General features: G+C 43.9%; 1 protein-coding gene and 1 long non-coding RNA gene across 2 annotated transcripts; one reads left to right on the forward strand and one right to left on the reverse strand.

The window, feature by feature from the left end:
* Nucleotides 1-4,739: 4,739 nt before the first annotated feature.
* RNF228 (ring finger protein 228) lies at nt 4,740-7,987 on the reverse strand. Its single transcript, XM_070773006.1, has one exon. The coding sequence runs from the start codon at nt 7,530-7,532 to the stop codon at nt 6,495-6,497; it is 1,038 nt and encodes a 345-aa protein (XP_070629107.1). The 5' UTR covers nt 7,533-7,987; the 3' UTR covers nt 4,740-6,494.
* A 148-nt stretch (nt 7,988-8,135) lies between these two features.
* On the forward strand, nt 8,136-9,113 carry LOC139177538 (uncharacterized). The gene is made up of 2 exons (XR_011561980.1): nt 8,136-8,529; nt 8,804-9,113. It is a non-coding gene; the product is annotated as an uncharacterized lncRNA (long non-coding RNA).
* The last annotated feature ends 7,917 nt before the right edge of the window (nt 9,114-17,030 follow it).

Genomic DNA, 17,030 nt, shown 5'->3' on the forward strand with positions numbered 1-17,030 from the left:
GCCAGCCGCCGAGTCTCAGCACAAATCCCTTTACACCTGGGTCCCAGAGCGTGGAATTAATTTGCACGCTGATCGGCTACTCGGAAGTGTAAAAAAAAAATGTAACTCTTCTAGCAAATATTTTTAAACAGGACTCTGAGCTGGATCTGCTCGCAGGTCCACACCTGTCGGCGACCAGCGGCTTCGCCCTCAGCTGTCATGGTCGATGACACCCAGAGCTGTCAACCGGCCAGGTTTTGTTAATTTAACCTCTAGACTTTTCCTGGTTATCCACATAATCCGCCCTCAAATCCCCACGTTGTCACCGAATTTTGATGACTCGCGGGATTTGGAAAAGCACACACTTATTTTGAGGGGCCGAGGGGAGCCCACGGAAAAGCCTTGGGGAGGCGCAGCTTTCATCCCCACCACATTAGGAAAGACCACAAAGCGAGCCAAATTGGGCTGCAAATATTTACCTAACTTTCCTGGGAAGACAAAGTCAACACAAGTGTGTGAGTGTGTGTGTGTGTAGAGAGAGAAAGCGATAGAGACACAGAGAGAATGTCAGAAAGTAGAGCAGCAATCAAATAGTTATTCAAATTATGGCCACTTCCAAAAATCCAAGCATTTGTCCACAATCTCCCAGTTTCTAAGAAACGTGGCGGCCTTTCGTTCATTAAAGTGAGATTAGGGAGAACGTCGCATTTCAATAAAAAACGTTGTGAAGTCTAATGGCTTTCAAATCTCGCTGCCCAGTAGAATCACCTGCGGCGCCTTTTAAAAATACTGATGCGCCTCCCCTCCCTACCCCCATCCCTACTCCCAGACCAATTAAAGAAACGTCTCTGGGGGTGGGACTGGTGCTTTCGCTTTTTTTTTTTTTTTTCTTAGGCGCTTTAGGTAATTCTAACCTGCGGCCAGAGCCAAGAACCTCTGCTAAGGCTCCAATCAGGAAATAAGTTTGTTGTGTGTGAATTTAATAAGAAATTGGCTCTAGGGACAAATCTTCTTGCAGAGTTCAGTTCCCAAGTTTCTTCCGCACAAAAACTATCTACTTCACAACTTGAAGTTAATCCTTCCCCCAAGCTGCAAGTCAGGTGCAATGGTTCTCTACCTCTCAAGTTTGACTGCAAACTACTTTTAAATACACGCACACTAGACATATAAATCCTATCAAAGTATCCTTTCCATATGATAAGGAGTTTCATCATTGTGGTCAGAGATAGCTGAGTCATTCAAATACAACCAGACCATGGTTCTTGAGATAATAATTGCTGAAATAAAAGTGTTCTGTTCTTGCAAAGATTAAATGCTTTCACTCCCGTTTATTTTGGAATGTGTGTTTGTAATATTAGGGGTTAGGAGAACTTTTTTGCACATCTTCTCTACGCTCTTTCTTCCCACATCAGCATTTCCCTTCTTCCACCCTGTGGAGATCTGGTATTTCTAAACCAAAGATAATCCAATTTTACATGCAAAGACAATTTCTTCTAAGGGAAGTGTGCACATTCTTCCTGAGCTCCTAGGAATATTCTTGGAAATTGAACATTAAACACTCTCATTTCCCTGAATATATTTCAAGAATGATAGTGAATTTATGACAGAAAAAAATTTGCCTCTCGCCTCAGGTATAATTGATGGATAGAAACAATGCTAAGGGTATGTATTACAAAGCTTTCCTTAAATGAACAATGAGAAGAAATCTAGCAAAAGATAGATAAAATATCTCATGATTTCTTTATTCACATAACTCAGAACTAAGATCTGACTGCAGTCATTTCTAATACTCATTTCAGAAATATTTACTGTAGCAAATACTATTCTGCAGACAAACTCACACTATAACATATATAATAAAAACATATTATTTCAAAGAAAGAAGTATGCAATTTACCTTTAACAAGGATGCAGTTCAATGCTGAAGGCATGAACATAATTGTCTTTGTATCATAACAGAACTTTAAAATACAAATATTAGCTAACGGGAATTAAGTGATTAAAGAGGATGAGTTGGATCACAGACTAATGGGGGATTACTCAGCTACTGAGATTATAAATTTAGCCAGTCTATGAAGGATAATTTATGTAAAGTGGCAAAGACTGAAGAATTAATAACACAGGGGGTAACAAATAATGAGAAATTTGATAGATCTTAACATAAATGTTGTGAGGAAATTTCACTGCAATGTAAACTTATCCCAAACATGTAGGTGCTGCTGGCTTTGGAGTGGATGGTTCAGACATGCTTATAAAGAAGGAAGCCAAAAGGCATCACATCTTGAAATCTTGCAGTGCAGAAAATGATTGGAAATGGAAGCCAAATGTCTTTTAGTTTCTTCAGTGTCTACTTTCACTGACTATATTGCAATTAGAGTTTCATTGTGCGTGAACTGATTTTTATCAAAACTCAAGATGCTTTGGGGGTATATTTTTTCACCTTTGAAAACTCCAGATGAAGTTGGGAAAATCAATTGTTTACCTAAGTCCCCCAGGGTTTCAGGAGTTACTGAGTGGCAGTGTGCGTAAAGGGAGCCAAGGCATCTAACATTTAGTACAGGGTTTCCCATTAAGGCAAGTCAACAGACTAGTTAATTGTCACTTACCAAATACCTAGAGCTGGTTAAGGTTTTTGTGGATAGAGTGAGTGACCAGACAAGTTTTCTCCGCTTGTTTCCATTCTGGTTACAGGAGATTGAGATAAAGCATATAACAAATGCAACCACTGCAGATAGTAGTATTAAGAAAAAAGAGAAAACTTCAGTAGACATTCCCTTAGGAATAGAGTGGTGAGGGTAGATCTCTCTGTGCTGCTGTGCTTCGTCGCTCAGTCGTATCCTACTCTTTGTGACCCCATAGACTGTACCCACCAGGCTCCTCTGTCCATAGGGATTCTACAGGCAAGAATACTCGAGTGGGTTGCCAGGCCCTTCCTCAGTGGACTTCCCAACCCAGGGATCGAACCCAGGTCTCCCGCATTGCAGGCGGATTCTTTACCAGCGGAGCCACCAGGGAAGCCCTTCTCTGGGGAGGTGATATTGGACCCTTGCAAGCCTGAATGAAGCAAAACTATAGATCCACATAGGGATTGTTTCCAAAGTATTTTCACCTGTATTCCCTCTTTTGTATACAAGGCCTTATATCAATCCCAAAAGGAAAGGAGGGCTGATCCTTTTTGTTCCCATTTTGTAGATGAAGAGCCTGGGACTCAAAGAGGTTAAATGACTTGCCAAGGTCCTTCCAAGAAAAGAGAAAGCCAGTTTTCAAACTCATAACTCCTGATGATGTTACTGATTTTTAGAATCCAAACCGATGTTCTTTATGGATGTGGACCCTGTTCACCAAATCATATTACATTCATAGGCCAAGTATTTAATCTATCACTCCAAGATGAGTTTCTTTCACTTGAAATTTAGATGCTATTGAAGCCTCATGATAATTCTACCTAATCATGATAATTCTACCTAACAGTCTCAGAACGTAAGCAGAACCTGGACGATGGAAACCACAAGTTCTTGAGCATGTGTGCAGCCCAGACCAGGTCTGGCATTTTGCAGTGACTTTACTGGTGGTTCATACTCAATAGCTAGAGATGTGCTCAGGACTGAGTTACTGCATTTTTATAAGAAAGGAGTCTTCCACTTTGACAGGAGTCCTCCAGACATCTACTTGGTCACTTCAACAATTACTGCTAAATTCATGCTCTAAGGTGATGGAATTCCAGGACTTTCCAAAGGAGATGGAAATGATGAGGTTATATCTGCAAAATGAGGGGGGATGGGCACCTGAATGCCAGAAAACCACTTAAAGTTGGAAAAATGTTTTCGATCACCTCATCCTGCCACTCAATTCCTGATAAAGAACTCAGAAATTAGCACTAAAACAAAGCAAAAAAAGTTAGCGAAGAAAAAAACAATCTCTCCATGTTCAGGTACTGAGCTCCTAATTGTATCTACTTGGTTTTAAAGTCTTCATATTTCTCATTATAACAGCTTTACATGTATACAACCTATGAAAGAAGTGCAATGTGGCTTGTATTGTGACTCAAGCAATTCAAAGATCTCTTTCTCATTTATGAGCAGTAATTCAGTTTATGTCATTGTTGTACCTTTCTCTCTGGAACACAGATTCAAGCAAGCTGGTCCCCAAGTAACTTTAGACAGACTTCTAGGTTGTCAATTTGAGGGAATGAAATAGCAACCACATGGGCGTGCACACATGTGGATGTACACTTGGTTACATCCACAAAGCCAAGTTCTGTTACTAGCACGTACTATACATATATGTGTAGTTGCACTTGTACAACTGAACATATGTGAATGCTAGAATCTCAGCACTGGAGGCAAACAAAATATAAAAGATAAAAATGAATATAGAAATTAAAATAGCACAAGTAACTTGGTGGAGGTAAAAGTAAATTAAAACCAACCTCTGGAATGTGATTGTTCATATTAGGAACCTGAAAATATTTTACAGAAACTGAGAACAAAATCTGACAACAGAGTTTCATTTTAGGGGAATTTTATAGTAGTGGGTGGGTAAAACTTTAAAATACAACAGATCTCACTTGGCCTTCAGGAGTTCCAGTAATTCCATGAAATGTCCTTGTAGTGCATTCCCACACGTGAATTATCTCTCTCTAAGCCCTATTCAAAATGTGAAATTAGAATCTGGTTGAGGATATGTGTATTTCAGAAAAGGAAGTGCGGCCCCAATAACATGGAGCAATTTCCCCATGAAATAAGTTTCATGAAAGTAGGTTTTTCTAGAAATGCTTCTTGTTTTTATTGACAGTGCAGACATAAAACACATCATATTGCAATTCCTAAATTGCAGCCATACCACACTATCAATGGCCAGTAAATTACTTTAGGATAGATACAAACGCTCCATTCAAGTTCAGTTAATAGAATAGCATTCAAGTTCAGTTAATAGTCAGGATATCATGCAGACAGCTTGCATAAATACATGAGGAATAACAGCATACCCTCAGTAGCTTCTGTGGTGTTTAGGCATGAAAACTTTATCTTATTCCAAACTTCAAAAGATGGAATAAAGAATGTTTTCATATAAAACACATTTGGAACAACTGTTGTGTTTTTTTAAAAGCATCGAATCCACCTGCAACATACACTCCAATTCATCTTTTTAGTTACAAAACCGGATAGATATGTATTCTTTTTCATCTAATGTGATAAGAAGTGAACATTTCATTGATTTCTAACAATATCAAACAGCTACATTCAAAATAATATATATTTGTAATCAAAGGAAGAAAGACTTGGTATCTGATTTATCGGTTTTGTCTTTGGGCAGTATTTTCTTTTTTATCAGATAATTGAAAGTCAGTTATTTCACAGTATAAAATCTTGAATCAACTACCAACACGCATTTATTGTATGCCCCTCATTTCGAAATGTATTCGGACTAGAGGTACAGGAGAAATATTACTGCTTATCAAACAACTTTTCCAGAAATTTTAATGCACAAAATTTCCAGATTTATATACTCTAAAATAAATTATTTTAAAAATGAAATTAAGAAAAAAGGCAGGGGAAGCCTACAGTTTCTATTCTGCGCGAATAGCTTTCAGTATCTTCCAGGTGGGGGCAACAGTAAGTCAGTTTTGAGAAGAGAAGGGAGAACGGGCTCTTGAAGCTCCCTGAGTCCAGTTACAGAAGATGAAATGACTTCCTGGTAGCAACACCGAGAATAAAGCGATCACAAGTTTCCAGGAAGTGGGACTTCTTGGACTTTGTCGGGCCACTAACAGAAGGATCCACCGCCCATTGCGCTCCACCACCATTCTGCTCGAAATAATCTGGAGGCAGATGAGGGCGCGCACGCGCGCTGAGCACCTGCTCAATTGCTCACAGATGCTGGGCGGTTGTTCTTTCCAGCCTCCCCACGCGTGACGCCCCCGAAGGTTGTACATCACTCTCAGCGATCCGGCTCACTCACTCTCCAGGACCTCCAGGGGGCAGGAAGACCTTTCTCTCACGTTCACATCTCATTCGTTCTTCCTCAGGACAGCTTAGGTCCATTCACAACTGCTGCGGGCTTGCGCGCGCGCGCACCCATACCCTTAAAGAAACGCCCAAGTCACGGCATTCAGAAAACCAGCTTCCAGGCCAGGCGATGGGTGTCCCACTCCTCTTTCCTCCTCTTTCCTCCTCTTTTTGCAAATCTTCGCACTCCGGAGAGGGATGATTTTGCATTCTGGCGAGGATGAGGGCGGTGCATGGAGGGGGCTGACCTTGAACAGTCCACGGAGATGTGACACCCCACCAGCATCCCTGCCTCTTCGGTTTCCCTCTCTGGCCCAGCGCGAAGTGGACGGTAAAGGCCAGAGAGGCGGAAAACCGAGGCTCCTCAGTGGCCGGGTGGCGAAGGGGTGCGCGTCCGGGGTCCAAGGGGAGAGGGCGGAGAAGCTCGATCGCACGGGACCAGAGGCCCCCTCCACTAGGGCCACGCGGGGCTAGAGGTGCACGAACGAGGCCAAGCGTGCGGCCCCGCTACGTACCGCTCCTGCGCGCACCGCTAGCCGCTGCCACCGCCCGCGCCCTCGGGCCGCCACCGCCCCCGGCAGAGCCCGAGGCGGCGCCCTCGGGCCGGTACTTGAGCCAGCAGATGATCCAAGTGATGACGACCGAGAAGAGGGCCAGGATGCTGGCCACCGACAGGCAGATGGGCCCCACGGGCGAGGGCGAGGGCGAGCCGGCTGCCGGGGCTGCACCAGGGGGCGCCCCGCCCCCCGGGGGGGCTCCGCCGCCGCCGCCGCCGCCGCCGCCGCCGCCGTAGTGGTTGACGAAGATGAGGCCGGTGAAGAGCAGCACCACCATGGAGAGGAAGGAGAAGACAACGCACACGCAGCCGGCGGTGAGCGCGGCGCGCTTGCAGTTCTGGCAGCTCTCGTAGTTGCCCGGCGCGCGCAGGCCGGCGCGGGCGCTTGGTCCTCCGGCCGCGTCCTCTGAGGACCGCTGCGGCGGCGGCGGGGCCGGGGCCGCGGCGGTCAACGGGGCCGAAGTGGGCGCTGGGCGGCGCGCGGGCAGCGGCGGGAGGCGGTCCTGGGGCAGCGGGTCGTGCGCGGCGCGGAGGGCCAGCGGGAAGGCTTCGGCGAGCTTAGTGTTGTTGGGCAGGCCGTGCACGCGGCTGTCGGGCAGCGGCGTGCGGTGGCGACACACGGGGCAGGCGATGGCGCCGGGCGGGCCGTGCCAGGGTGGCGGGCGCGGCGTGCGCTCAGGCACGGCGGTGGCGGCGGCGGCGGCGCGGAGCTGCAGCTGGCTCAGGCACTCCTGGCAGAAGGTGTGCAGACACGCCAGCAGCTTGGGCGCGCGCCGGTCTGCGTCGAAGTAGTTGTAGCAGATTTTGCACTCGTAGTCCTCGAGCGGAGGGAGGCCGGGGACCGTCACCGCTGCGCTCCGGGCTCCCGCGTCCCCGCCGTCCCCGGCTCGCGCCGCGGTGCCCCCCGCTCCGGTCGAGCTCCCGGGGCTGCTGGTTGGGTTCCGATCGCCGCAGCCGCCGCCGCCGCGGTCGCTCGCCGGTGCTGCCATGGCATGATCCGCCCCTCATCGGGGGCAAGGTGAGGCGCCTTGCTGCCCCTGCGCCGCCGTCTCGGCTCCAGGCGGGGAGGAGGCGCTTCTGCCGCCCCCGTCCGGCTGCTGTCGCCTGGCGGGGGAGGCACCGCTGGCTGGGCCGGGCGGGGGCGCAGCGGCGGCCGCCTCCCCCGCCCCCCCGACTCCCCCGAGGAGGAGCAGGCGTCGCGGTCCCTCCCAGTCCCCGGGAGCCTCTCTGCCCAGTCCCCCTTGGACCTCTCAAAGCGACTTCCCTGGCTGCTTTGGATGTCAGAATTGAGTCTTGAGGACGGGTGGGGAGTTGGAGGGGGGGCGATGCGGGAATGAAATTTGGGGTGCGGCTGCTTAAGGACCAGAAGCCAGTGCAACGCCCTCCTCACATTCGGAGGGGTAGTGGGAAACGTGGTCCTCCTTTTTCCTTCTCCTCTCCCGCTCGCCCCCTCCCCCTACATCCTTGCTGCTCTGTATTTATCCTCTGGAGTCAGGGGATACGACCCTGGCGGAGCCTGCGCTCCCCTCACCCCCCCACCCCACCCCCCAGGAGCTCACCGGTGATGTAATACGGGACCCGCGCTGGGAGAGGAAGCGGCAGACTCCGCGGTGGCCGCAGCTGCGGTTCTTTTCCTTCGTGAAAACCGTGATCTCATTTCTCCGTCCAAGGGCGAAAGCCAGTCATCACCAAACCATTTACACTTTCCGCTTTTATTAGCAAAGCCCAGGCGGCCCTGCAGCGTTCTTCTCAGGGTGGAAGCCGAGAGATGGCATTTTCCTTTTAACCATCTAGAGGAAAATTTGGGAGCTGAAAAGTACGTTTTCCTCCCCTGAAATATCACTTCCTGAAGGAGGCATGAAGACAGTCGCTGATTTCCTGACGTTGACCCTTAGGGATGGAGGTCGCTACTTGGAGGCTGTGCATCTGTTTACAGACCAGAGAGGGGAAATGTTATTGGCACAGAGAGGGTCACAGAATTTCAAGGTACAGCTTAAGTCTACCCCTGGCATCACTCCCCACTGTGGTCGACTTAAAGTTTTAACACACACATGTAGAGAGCTGAAAACTCCATGATTAACAGGAGAGGTATCTTCTTGATGTTATTAATTAAAACCAAGGGAAGCCCATGTGAGCAGTTTAGCAAGAAGTAGCACTTCTTGAAGGAACACTCAGGAGGGTACAGGAATGGAGGATGGGCATCTGAGGGGCGATGTTTAGATATTCCTAATAAGAAAGTTCTGTTCTTCTGTTTCTCCAGGTTGGTCCTCACTCTATGAAGAGAAAACCTCCCCAGCCCCAACAGAGAAGGGAAAGGGGAGAGCTCTCTGGGTTCCCATGAGATGAGAATGTTCCCACTTTCTCTCTGGATTCTCTGCAGCAGAAAGCAAGATACCCCAGGGGATATTTGTGGAAAGGATGAATGAATGAGAATCAAGCTGAAGGAAGAGAGAAGCTGAAGGAAAGGAAGACACCAACAAACCACCAATGTACAGATCAAAATGGAATTATCATAAATAACTATCAGGTTATTTCTCTGACACTTGAAAATAAATAGACCTTTTACTCTATGTGAATAGAGAATGTGATTGACATGGTAAGTTTGAGAGACCTTAGGTGAGGCTCATTAAAAACCGTGAGCTTTCCATTTCCTAGTTTAAATTTTACTTTAAATTTAAAAAAAAATTATACTTAAAAAAAAACTGTATCATTTTGTGATGGAGGCTGTGACAAGCAGAGGGCAGGGTAATGAACATCGTCAGAAGAAGACCCTAGTCTGGCCTTGGAATAGTACAAACTTTCACAAACCAACCTATTGTGGACAGAGTTAAGTTCCTGTCCTCGCCTCTCTTTCCCTCCTTTATCTGTTTGATTGTGAAAAGCCTCTGAAATTGCATTTAAAGCACAATTTTAAACTGGTTCTTCTAAATACTTTAAGCCCTGAGCAGCCCTAAGCTGAGAAGATAGATAATGCTGCTATAGGGGAAACTTTTCTTTTTAATTTTATGTATTTATAGTTTTGACTGTGCTGGGTCTTTGTGGCTACGAGGGCTTTTCTCTAGTTTCAGAGAGTGGGGACTAGTCTCTAGTTGCGGTGGGCAGGCTTCACTTGTTGTGAAGCAGGGGCTCTAGGTCATGCAGGCTTCAGTAGCTGCAATATGTGGCTCAGTGGTTGCTGCACATGGGGTTTTAGAGCACAGGCTCAAGAGTTGTGGTACACGGGCTTAGTTGTTCCATGGCCTGTGGGATTTTTCCAAATTAGGGATCGAACCCATGTCTCCTGCACTGGCAGGCAGATTCTTTACCACTGAGCCACCAGGGAAGCCCAAGAAAGAAATTTTTAAACAGGGCACGGGCAGAAGAGAAATTCGGAAACATGAGGGCCTTGTGTGCATTTATGTCCTTGTCCATCCCACCACCCAGTTCCTAAGACACTGGCAACCTCCGTGCCAAAGGGGACTGAAAGCATTCCGAAGATCTACATATTCACATGTGGTGTGCATTTGGACAAAATGTTTAAGATTTCAAAATGTCACTCTATTATGCATTCTCACCACTGAATGAAAGAACTGAGGAATGGAGCATGTGGCTCCACCAGGGTTTCTCAGCCTCAGCTGTTGACATTTTGAGCTGGAGAATTCATTTTGAGGGTGCTGATGTATGCATTGTCAGATGTCATGCAGCATCTCTGACCTCCATGCTCTTGATGTTAATAGCAGCCCAGCGGTGACAACCAAAAATGTCCCATCAGGACATAATCACCCCTAGTTGAGGATTTATACAATAGCCACCAGTTTGGTTAAAATGAAACCAAAAGCAGAAACATCTCCCAAGTATTAACTGTGCAAGGAAAGTCATCAGCATTACCAAAGTAATTGGTTAATAGTTATGGTCTCCCATAGCTCATGGTCACTTAGATACCACGGCACTCTTTGAGATGTCCAGGCTTGGATTTTGTCAATAATATATTCTATTGATGGGGTCATAATCAACTGCCAGAATTTGGGTTAACAAGACTGGAATTTACTCTGTGTTTGACAAGTTTTTTTTTTTTTAAACCAGCATTTCCAATTATTTTATATCCTAGTAGCAGTCATTCACTTTTAGGACTCCCAAGGTGTGACATGGGGTTTCAGTCCATGGAATGAGAGACTGTTCATGAAGAGTATGAGTTTGCATGACACAGACCACAGGCCTCTTGTCTTACAGACTGTAAAGCCCAGTGCTCACAGTGTTACCCGCAGCAGCATGTAGTGAAGTCTGGTCCTTCAAGCAGGAGTTTCCACTGCAGTGAAAGATATGTTGAAAGAGGTCTTATGTCAGAAACAAGGAACTCGTTTATATTAGGATTTGAATTGACTTTGTAAGAATCCTGCTCATGCCTTGAATATATTAGACACTCAATATTTGCTGAGTCATTTTCTTTTTGAGGACCTGAGAAAATGTGAGGCAACAGTGGTTTCAGGTAATCTCCTGTATATATTCCCTCCATATAAATAGAGCCAATATTTAAGTTTTGGGGGCAGCTATTTCACAAAGGACGTAGTGGGGAACCGAGAGTGGGGTTTGACTGCTCTGGGTCTGAATTCGAGATCTGTTCTTCACCTTCTGTATAGCATTGGATTGCTAGTTAGCTTCTCTGTGCCTGTTTTCTGAACTGTAAAATGGGCATAAGAATAGTTACCTCCTAAGTCTGTTGTAAAGAGTGAATATGATGTACACAGAACATACACAGAGTTCCCAGCCCCTGTTAATACTGTTTATGGTCAGGAGTTTCTATTCCTAACCTCAATAATTTTCTCAAGTGCCCTGTGACAGGCCCAGAGGGTTTGTGTCACCAGTCCAAGGTGACCCAGCCAAAAGAGGTAGAGTGGTCCAACTCTTCCATTATTTCAAAGGTAGAGATACAGGTAGCATCTCCATCAGAAAGACCAGAAGGAGGCCTGACCTGTGAATCTCACCGTGCATTATTGATCTGTCAGCTGAAATAAATAAAGCTCTGCATAAAACAGGAGGACAAAGTGAAATTTCACTGGTAATATTGGAAGAATAAATGTATAGATGGATAACGCCACTCAGAAGTAAGTAGGGAATGAGTCAATCAAATAGTTGACATTTTCAAATACAAACTGGGTTGATTCAATCTGACATTTATTGAAGTACTATTCTGGAAGGCATTATGGCTGTGTGATAAGATAACCTGGCTTTCCAGAAACTGAGAGTTTAATAGGGGATATTAAGCTGATGTGCAAAACCAGGAGACAGAATAAAGCAGGTCTGTGGTCCAGGGACAAGTCTGGTGAGAATGAGGAGTGAGAAGTTATTTCTGCTGTGGGATGAGGGAAATTTCTGCAGGCTCATGGTTAGTGAATTGGGGATTTAAGGAAGAGGCAGAGAAAAAGACTTTCAAGGCAGCAGCAGGGAAAGCATACATGCTGAAGGCATTGTAAGCAGTCTGCTTCAGTTACTTGCTGTCCAGGAAAGCTCAGAACCATAGTAGCAAGGCTGGGCTTAATTTTGTAGACAACTGGACATACCACGCCCGGGTCTGGCAGGAGTACCCATGGGAGTGTGGGGTGGACAGGAATTGGAATTGTCTTCATCAAGAGACAGCATAACAATGAACATAACTTTAGGAGCTAGAACTCTTTGCTATATATTGTAAAGATAAAACTTTTAAGAGTATTCATGCAATAGAACTATTATATGACCGAACAATTTGACTCCTAAGTATATATCCAAAAAAAAAAAACCAAAAAAACCCCAAACCATTCATTTTAAAAGATACAAGCATTTCAATGTTCATAGCACCATTTTTCACAATTGTCAAGATATGGGAGCAGCCTAAATGTTCATTAACAGATGAATGGATGAAGAAGATGTGGCATATAGAGAGGAGCCTGTGGTCTACAGTCCATGGAGTCGCAGAGTCAGACACAAGTGAAGCAACTTAGTTAGCACGCACGCACCCTTGATATGATGTGTTGACAATGGCACTTTCTGTGATATTCCTCTCAAAAATCCATAATCCATCTGATCATGGAATAAAACACAAGCAAATCCCAATAGAAGGACATTCTACAAAATAGCTAAGCAATACCATTCAGAACTGCCAAGATCATCAAAAAGAGGGAAAATCTAAGAAATAGTCACAGCCAAAAGGAGCCTAGGTAGACAGAATGACTAAGGTGGTGTGATATCCTGGAGCAGAGACTGGAACCAAAAAAGCAACATTAGGTAAAAAGTGAGAGCATATGAATAAGGCATGGACTTGAGTGAATAATCATGTATCAACATTGGTTAATAAGATAAATGTGGCATATTAATGAAAGATATTAATAATAGAACAGTGTGGAGTAGATGGGAATTCTCTGTTATCTTTGCAGTTTTTCTGTAAATCTAAAACTATTCTGAAATTAAAAGTTTATCTTTTAATGTGATCAATTTATGGGGATTTACAATCACAAGAATTCCCTGGGATAAGGCATATCAGCTCACTATGCGTTTGTTTCATTTCGAGTAAAATCCATTAAGCAAACTTGAAAAAAATGTTCTAGGAAAATATCTGAAAATAAATCAGAAAATATCTGATTTATTGCATTAGGGTATCTTAATACTTATTATAATAGGCACATGATGCTGATTTTTAAATATGTATAGAAATAGTGCAATTACTTTAAAGAAACTTCAGAAAAGAGAGTTATACCCCCAAACTTTGGCATAAGTATTACTATCACTAAATTTATTCTTATAAGCAAATATTTTTACATATTTGGGGTAATAATGCACGTGACTTGCTTCACTTCAATTTGATTTATTCTTTCAGATTACTATTTATGGTGTCTACTATGTGTCAGACAGTGTTTTTGAATGGTGATGTAAAATAGTGAACAAAACAAAATGCTTGTCTTCATGGAGCTTGTAGTCACATGTACGTGTGATATAAAAAATAAATGGAAGTATTTAATAGCAAAATAACTACTGGAAATTTCCCAGTTTTTCCTACATGACTGTAAATTCCAGAAAAGTCATGTACAGAAATTTCTGATTTTTCCAGTAGTCGTGTATAGATGTGAGAGCTGGACCATAAGGAAGGCTGACCATAAGGACCTGCTGCTTTTGAACTGTGTGAGACTGAGAGTCCCTTGGATAGCAAGGAGATCAAACCAGTCAACCCTAAAGGAAATCAAACCTAAATATTCATTGGAAGGACTGATGCTGAAGCTCCAATCCTTTGACCACCTGATGGAAAAGACCCTGATGCTGGGAAAGATTGAGGGCAAGAGGAGAAGGGGGAGACAGAGGATGAGATGGTTGGATAGCATCACCAACTCAATGGACATGAGTCTGAGCAAACTCCAGGAGATAGTGAAGGACAAGGAATCCTGGTGTGCTGCAGTACGTGGGGTTGCAAAGAGTCTGACATGACTGAGTGACTGAACAACAACAACAATAATATGAGAGTAAGTCTAAAGTCCTACAAAGAAAAATGTAGCAGGATAGGAAGACAGGGTATATTGGACTGTGGAATGGATGGTTTGTTTTTTTAAATAAGCTGGCCAGGAAGGCACATCTAATAAAGTAACATGTGAGCAAAGACCTTAAGGAAGTGAAGGACAGAACCATGTGGCTCTTCAAAGGAAGAATACCCTAAGCAGTGAATAGCATGTGCAAATGTCCTGCGGTGGGAGCATAGTCCATGCGTTCCAGGAACAGCCAGGAAGCCAACTGCAGAACAGAGTGAGCTAGGGGAAAGGACAGGATAGGAGGCCACAGAGGTCAGGGTAGGGACGATCTGGACTTGTTCGAGTAAAATGAGAACCCGTTGAAGTGTTTTGAGCAGAGAAGTACATAATCGATTTAGGTCTGAAAAGAATCACAGTTACTGCTGTGTGAAGAATAGCTTAGAGGGGGCAAATTTAGAAGCAGAAAACCTGGGAAGGGGGCTCTGGTTAAAGAGGCTAGAGAGAAAACAGTGCTTGGATTGGGTGAGACTTGTTGGATTCTGTGTGTGAAGGTAAGGCCAGCAGGATTGGTGTGGGGAGAGAGGGAAAAAGCATTTTTCAAGGCTTTTGTCCTGAATCCAAAAACCCCAAACTTAAATATATATATATATCTTTTACTCAATAGCAATCATTAACCTAACAAATACATAATAAGCATTTCCCAGAATATTTATAATTTTTATAACCATGACATCTTTCATCTTTTTACTTAAATATCACATCAGAGATGCTTACTCTGACCCCTTCTGATCTAAAAAATTGCAATCCCCTCCCCTCCTGATATCCCTCTGACCCTTAATTGGTGGGGTGCAAACTTCTCAGGTGGCACTAGTGGTAAAGAACCCACCTGCCAATGCAGAAGACATAAGAGATACGGGTTCTGTCCCTGGGTTGGGAGGATCCCCTGGAGGAGGGCATGGCAACCTACTCCAGTATTCTTGCCTGGAGAATCCATGGACAGAGAAGCCTGGCAGGCTACAGTCAATAGGGTCACAAAGAATCAGACATAACTGACATGAGCATGCTCACAGTGCAGATTGAAAATGTGGAGCCCTTGCTTGAAAATTAACAAGAATTTTAAGAAGGCTGCCAGCAGAGCATTAAAATAAGAGGGAGGCCCTGATAAGAGCAGGGTCCTGTCACAAGTCCACAAAGCCAGCCCTACATATTCATGTCATATATTTAATTAACAGACTTATTTACTGTGTATCTTTCTTTTTCTTTATGTAAGCCTATGGTGAATGGTGATTTTTTGTGTTTTTTTCCCTTCCATATCCTTAACACCTAGAGTAGTACCTAGCATATAGTAGACACTCAAAATATATTTTTGAATAAATAAATGATTTTTAATGACTGATTAACTGTTTCTCTAATTACCCTATCATAATTTCCTTAAGGAGATCAGTCCTGGGTGTTCATTGGAAGGACTGATGCTGAAGCTGAAACTCCAATAGTTTGGCCACCTCATGCGAAGAGTTGACTCACTGGAAAAGACCCTGATGCTGGGAAGGATTGGGAGCAGGAGGAGAAGGGAACAACAGAGGATGAGATGGCTGGATGGCATCACTGACTCGATGGACATGAGTTTGGGTAAACTCTGGGAGTTGGTGATGGACAGGGAGGCCTGGTGTGCTGCGATTCATGGGGTCGCAAAGAGTTGGACACGACTGAGCGACTGAACTGAACTGAACTGAACTGAATTTCCTTAAGCATTCTTCCATAAGTGGATATTTGGGTAAAATATTTGGCTACTACAAATCATATGGCAATTAAAATTTTCATCATATAGCCTTTTCCATATTTTGGATTAATTCACCAAGGCTGATTCTCAGAAATTTTGTAGGCCATCATCTTCAAAAACTATTTTACAAAATACTATTAGCTGATGACTTCACATCCTATTAAGCATAAAGCCTTTAAACAATTGGTGTTTTTTATTAAATAACACATTTTTATCACCCAGGAAAGTACTTTTATTCTGTTAACATTCATTTTTATGAAGGAATAAAATTTTTTTTAAAGAAGAATTTATTTTTTCTCTTCAAGAAGATCATTGTAGGTGTTAAAATCATTCCTCTACCTATTGCTTGTTTTAATTTTGTTTCACTGAGATATCAGTTTTAAAAAAAAGAATAAGTAGGTCAATTTATACTTCATATAATTAATTTATACCATTTCCTCACAGATGTTCTTGTTTCACTGGATTTTTGATGTTTCAGTACTTGTCACTATTTTATGTTCTGATGGTTAAACTGTAGTTTATGCAAGAAAATACATGTCTGTCATGCCTCCCAGGGACTATTAGAAGTTGCCTTTTAAATTTTTCAGTTCTTTATAAGTGTAAATATTAGAGATGCCACTAAAAGAGGAAAGCCAGAGGTTCCGGTTGTTGGTAATCCTGTGTAGTTGTTATCACTTATGCAAACCTGTGAAGTGTCTAATGCCCCAGAGCTTATACCAGGTGGCAGGTTGATCGGTACTACCGTGGGGTTTTGTCAGCAGTCACGAAGGCCAATCAAGTGTCTGCATACCAGAGTTAAACAGAGTCAAGTCTAAACAAGTTTGGAGACATGTAAGAAGCTCACAAACTCTGTTATCTTGACATTTTTTTATATAATAAACTTGAAAAATGGCTTTTATGCTCTTAAATTTGCCGATTTTTGAAGCATTATTTTGCAACGCCTTCATTTTTCTACTTCTATTTTATGATCAGTGTGCTAATACAGAACACAAAGGTCCAGATTGCTTACCTAGGGCCATCTGGCAAGTTTAGCTAAAATCAAAAGCTGTATTCCTTCTGAAGCTTTTAGGGGGAAGTTCCCTTGCCTTTTCTAGCTTCTAGAGGCTGCTGGCTTTCTATGGCTCAGGGCCACATCACTCTGAGTTGACATCCCTTTTTACCCTGACTCTGATCCTCTTGTTTCCCTCTTAAGGACCCTAACCTCGGGATTAGGATATGTACATCTTTAGAGGCCATTATTC

Source organism: Bos indicus, chromosome 2, assembly GCF_029378745.1.
Source record: "Bos indicus isolate NIAB-ARS_2022 breed Sahiwal x Tharparkar chromosome 2, NIAB-ARS_B.indTharparkar_mat_pri_1.0, whole genome shotgun sequence".
Taxonomy (NCBI): Eukaryota; Metazoa; Chordata; class Mammalia; order Artiodactyla; family Bovidae; genus Bos; species Bos indicus.

Coding starts and splice junctions, on each gene's coding strand:
- RNF228 (XM_070773006.1), bottom strand. CDS start 7,532: ATGGCAGCACCGGCGAGCGACCGCGGCGGCGGCGGCTGCGGCGATCGG.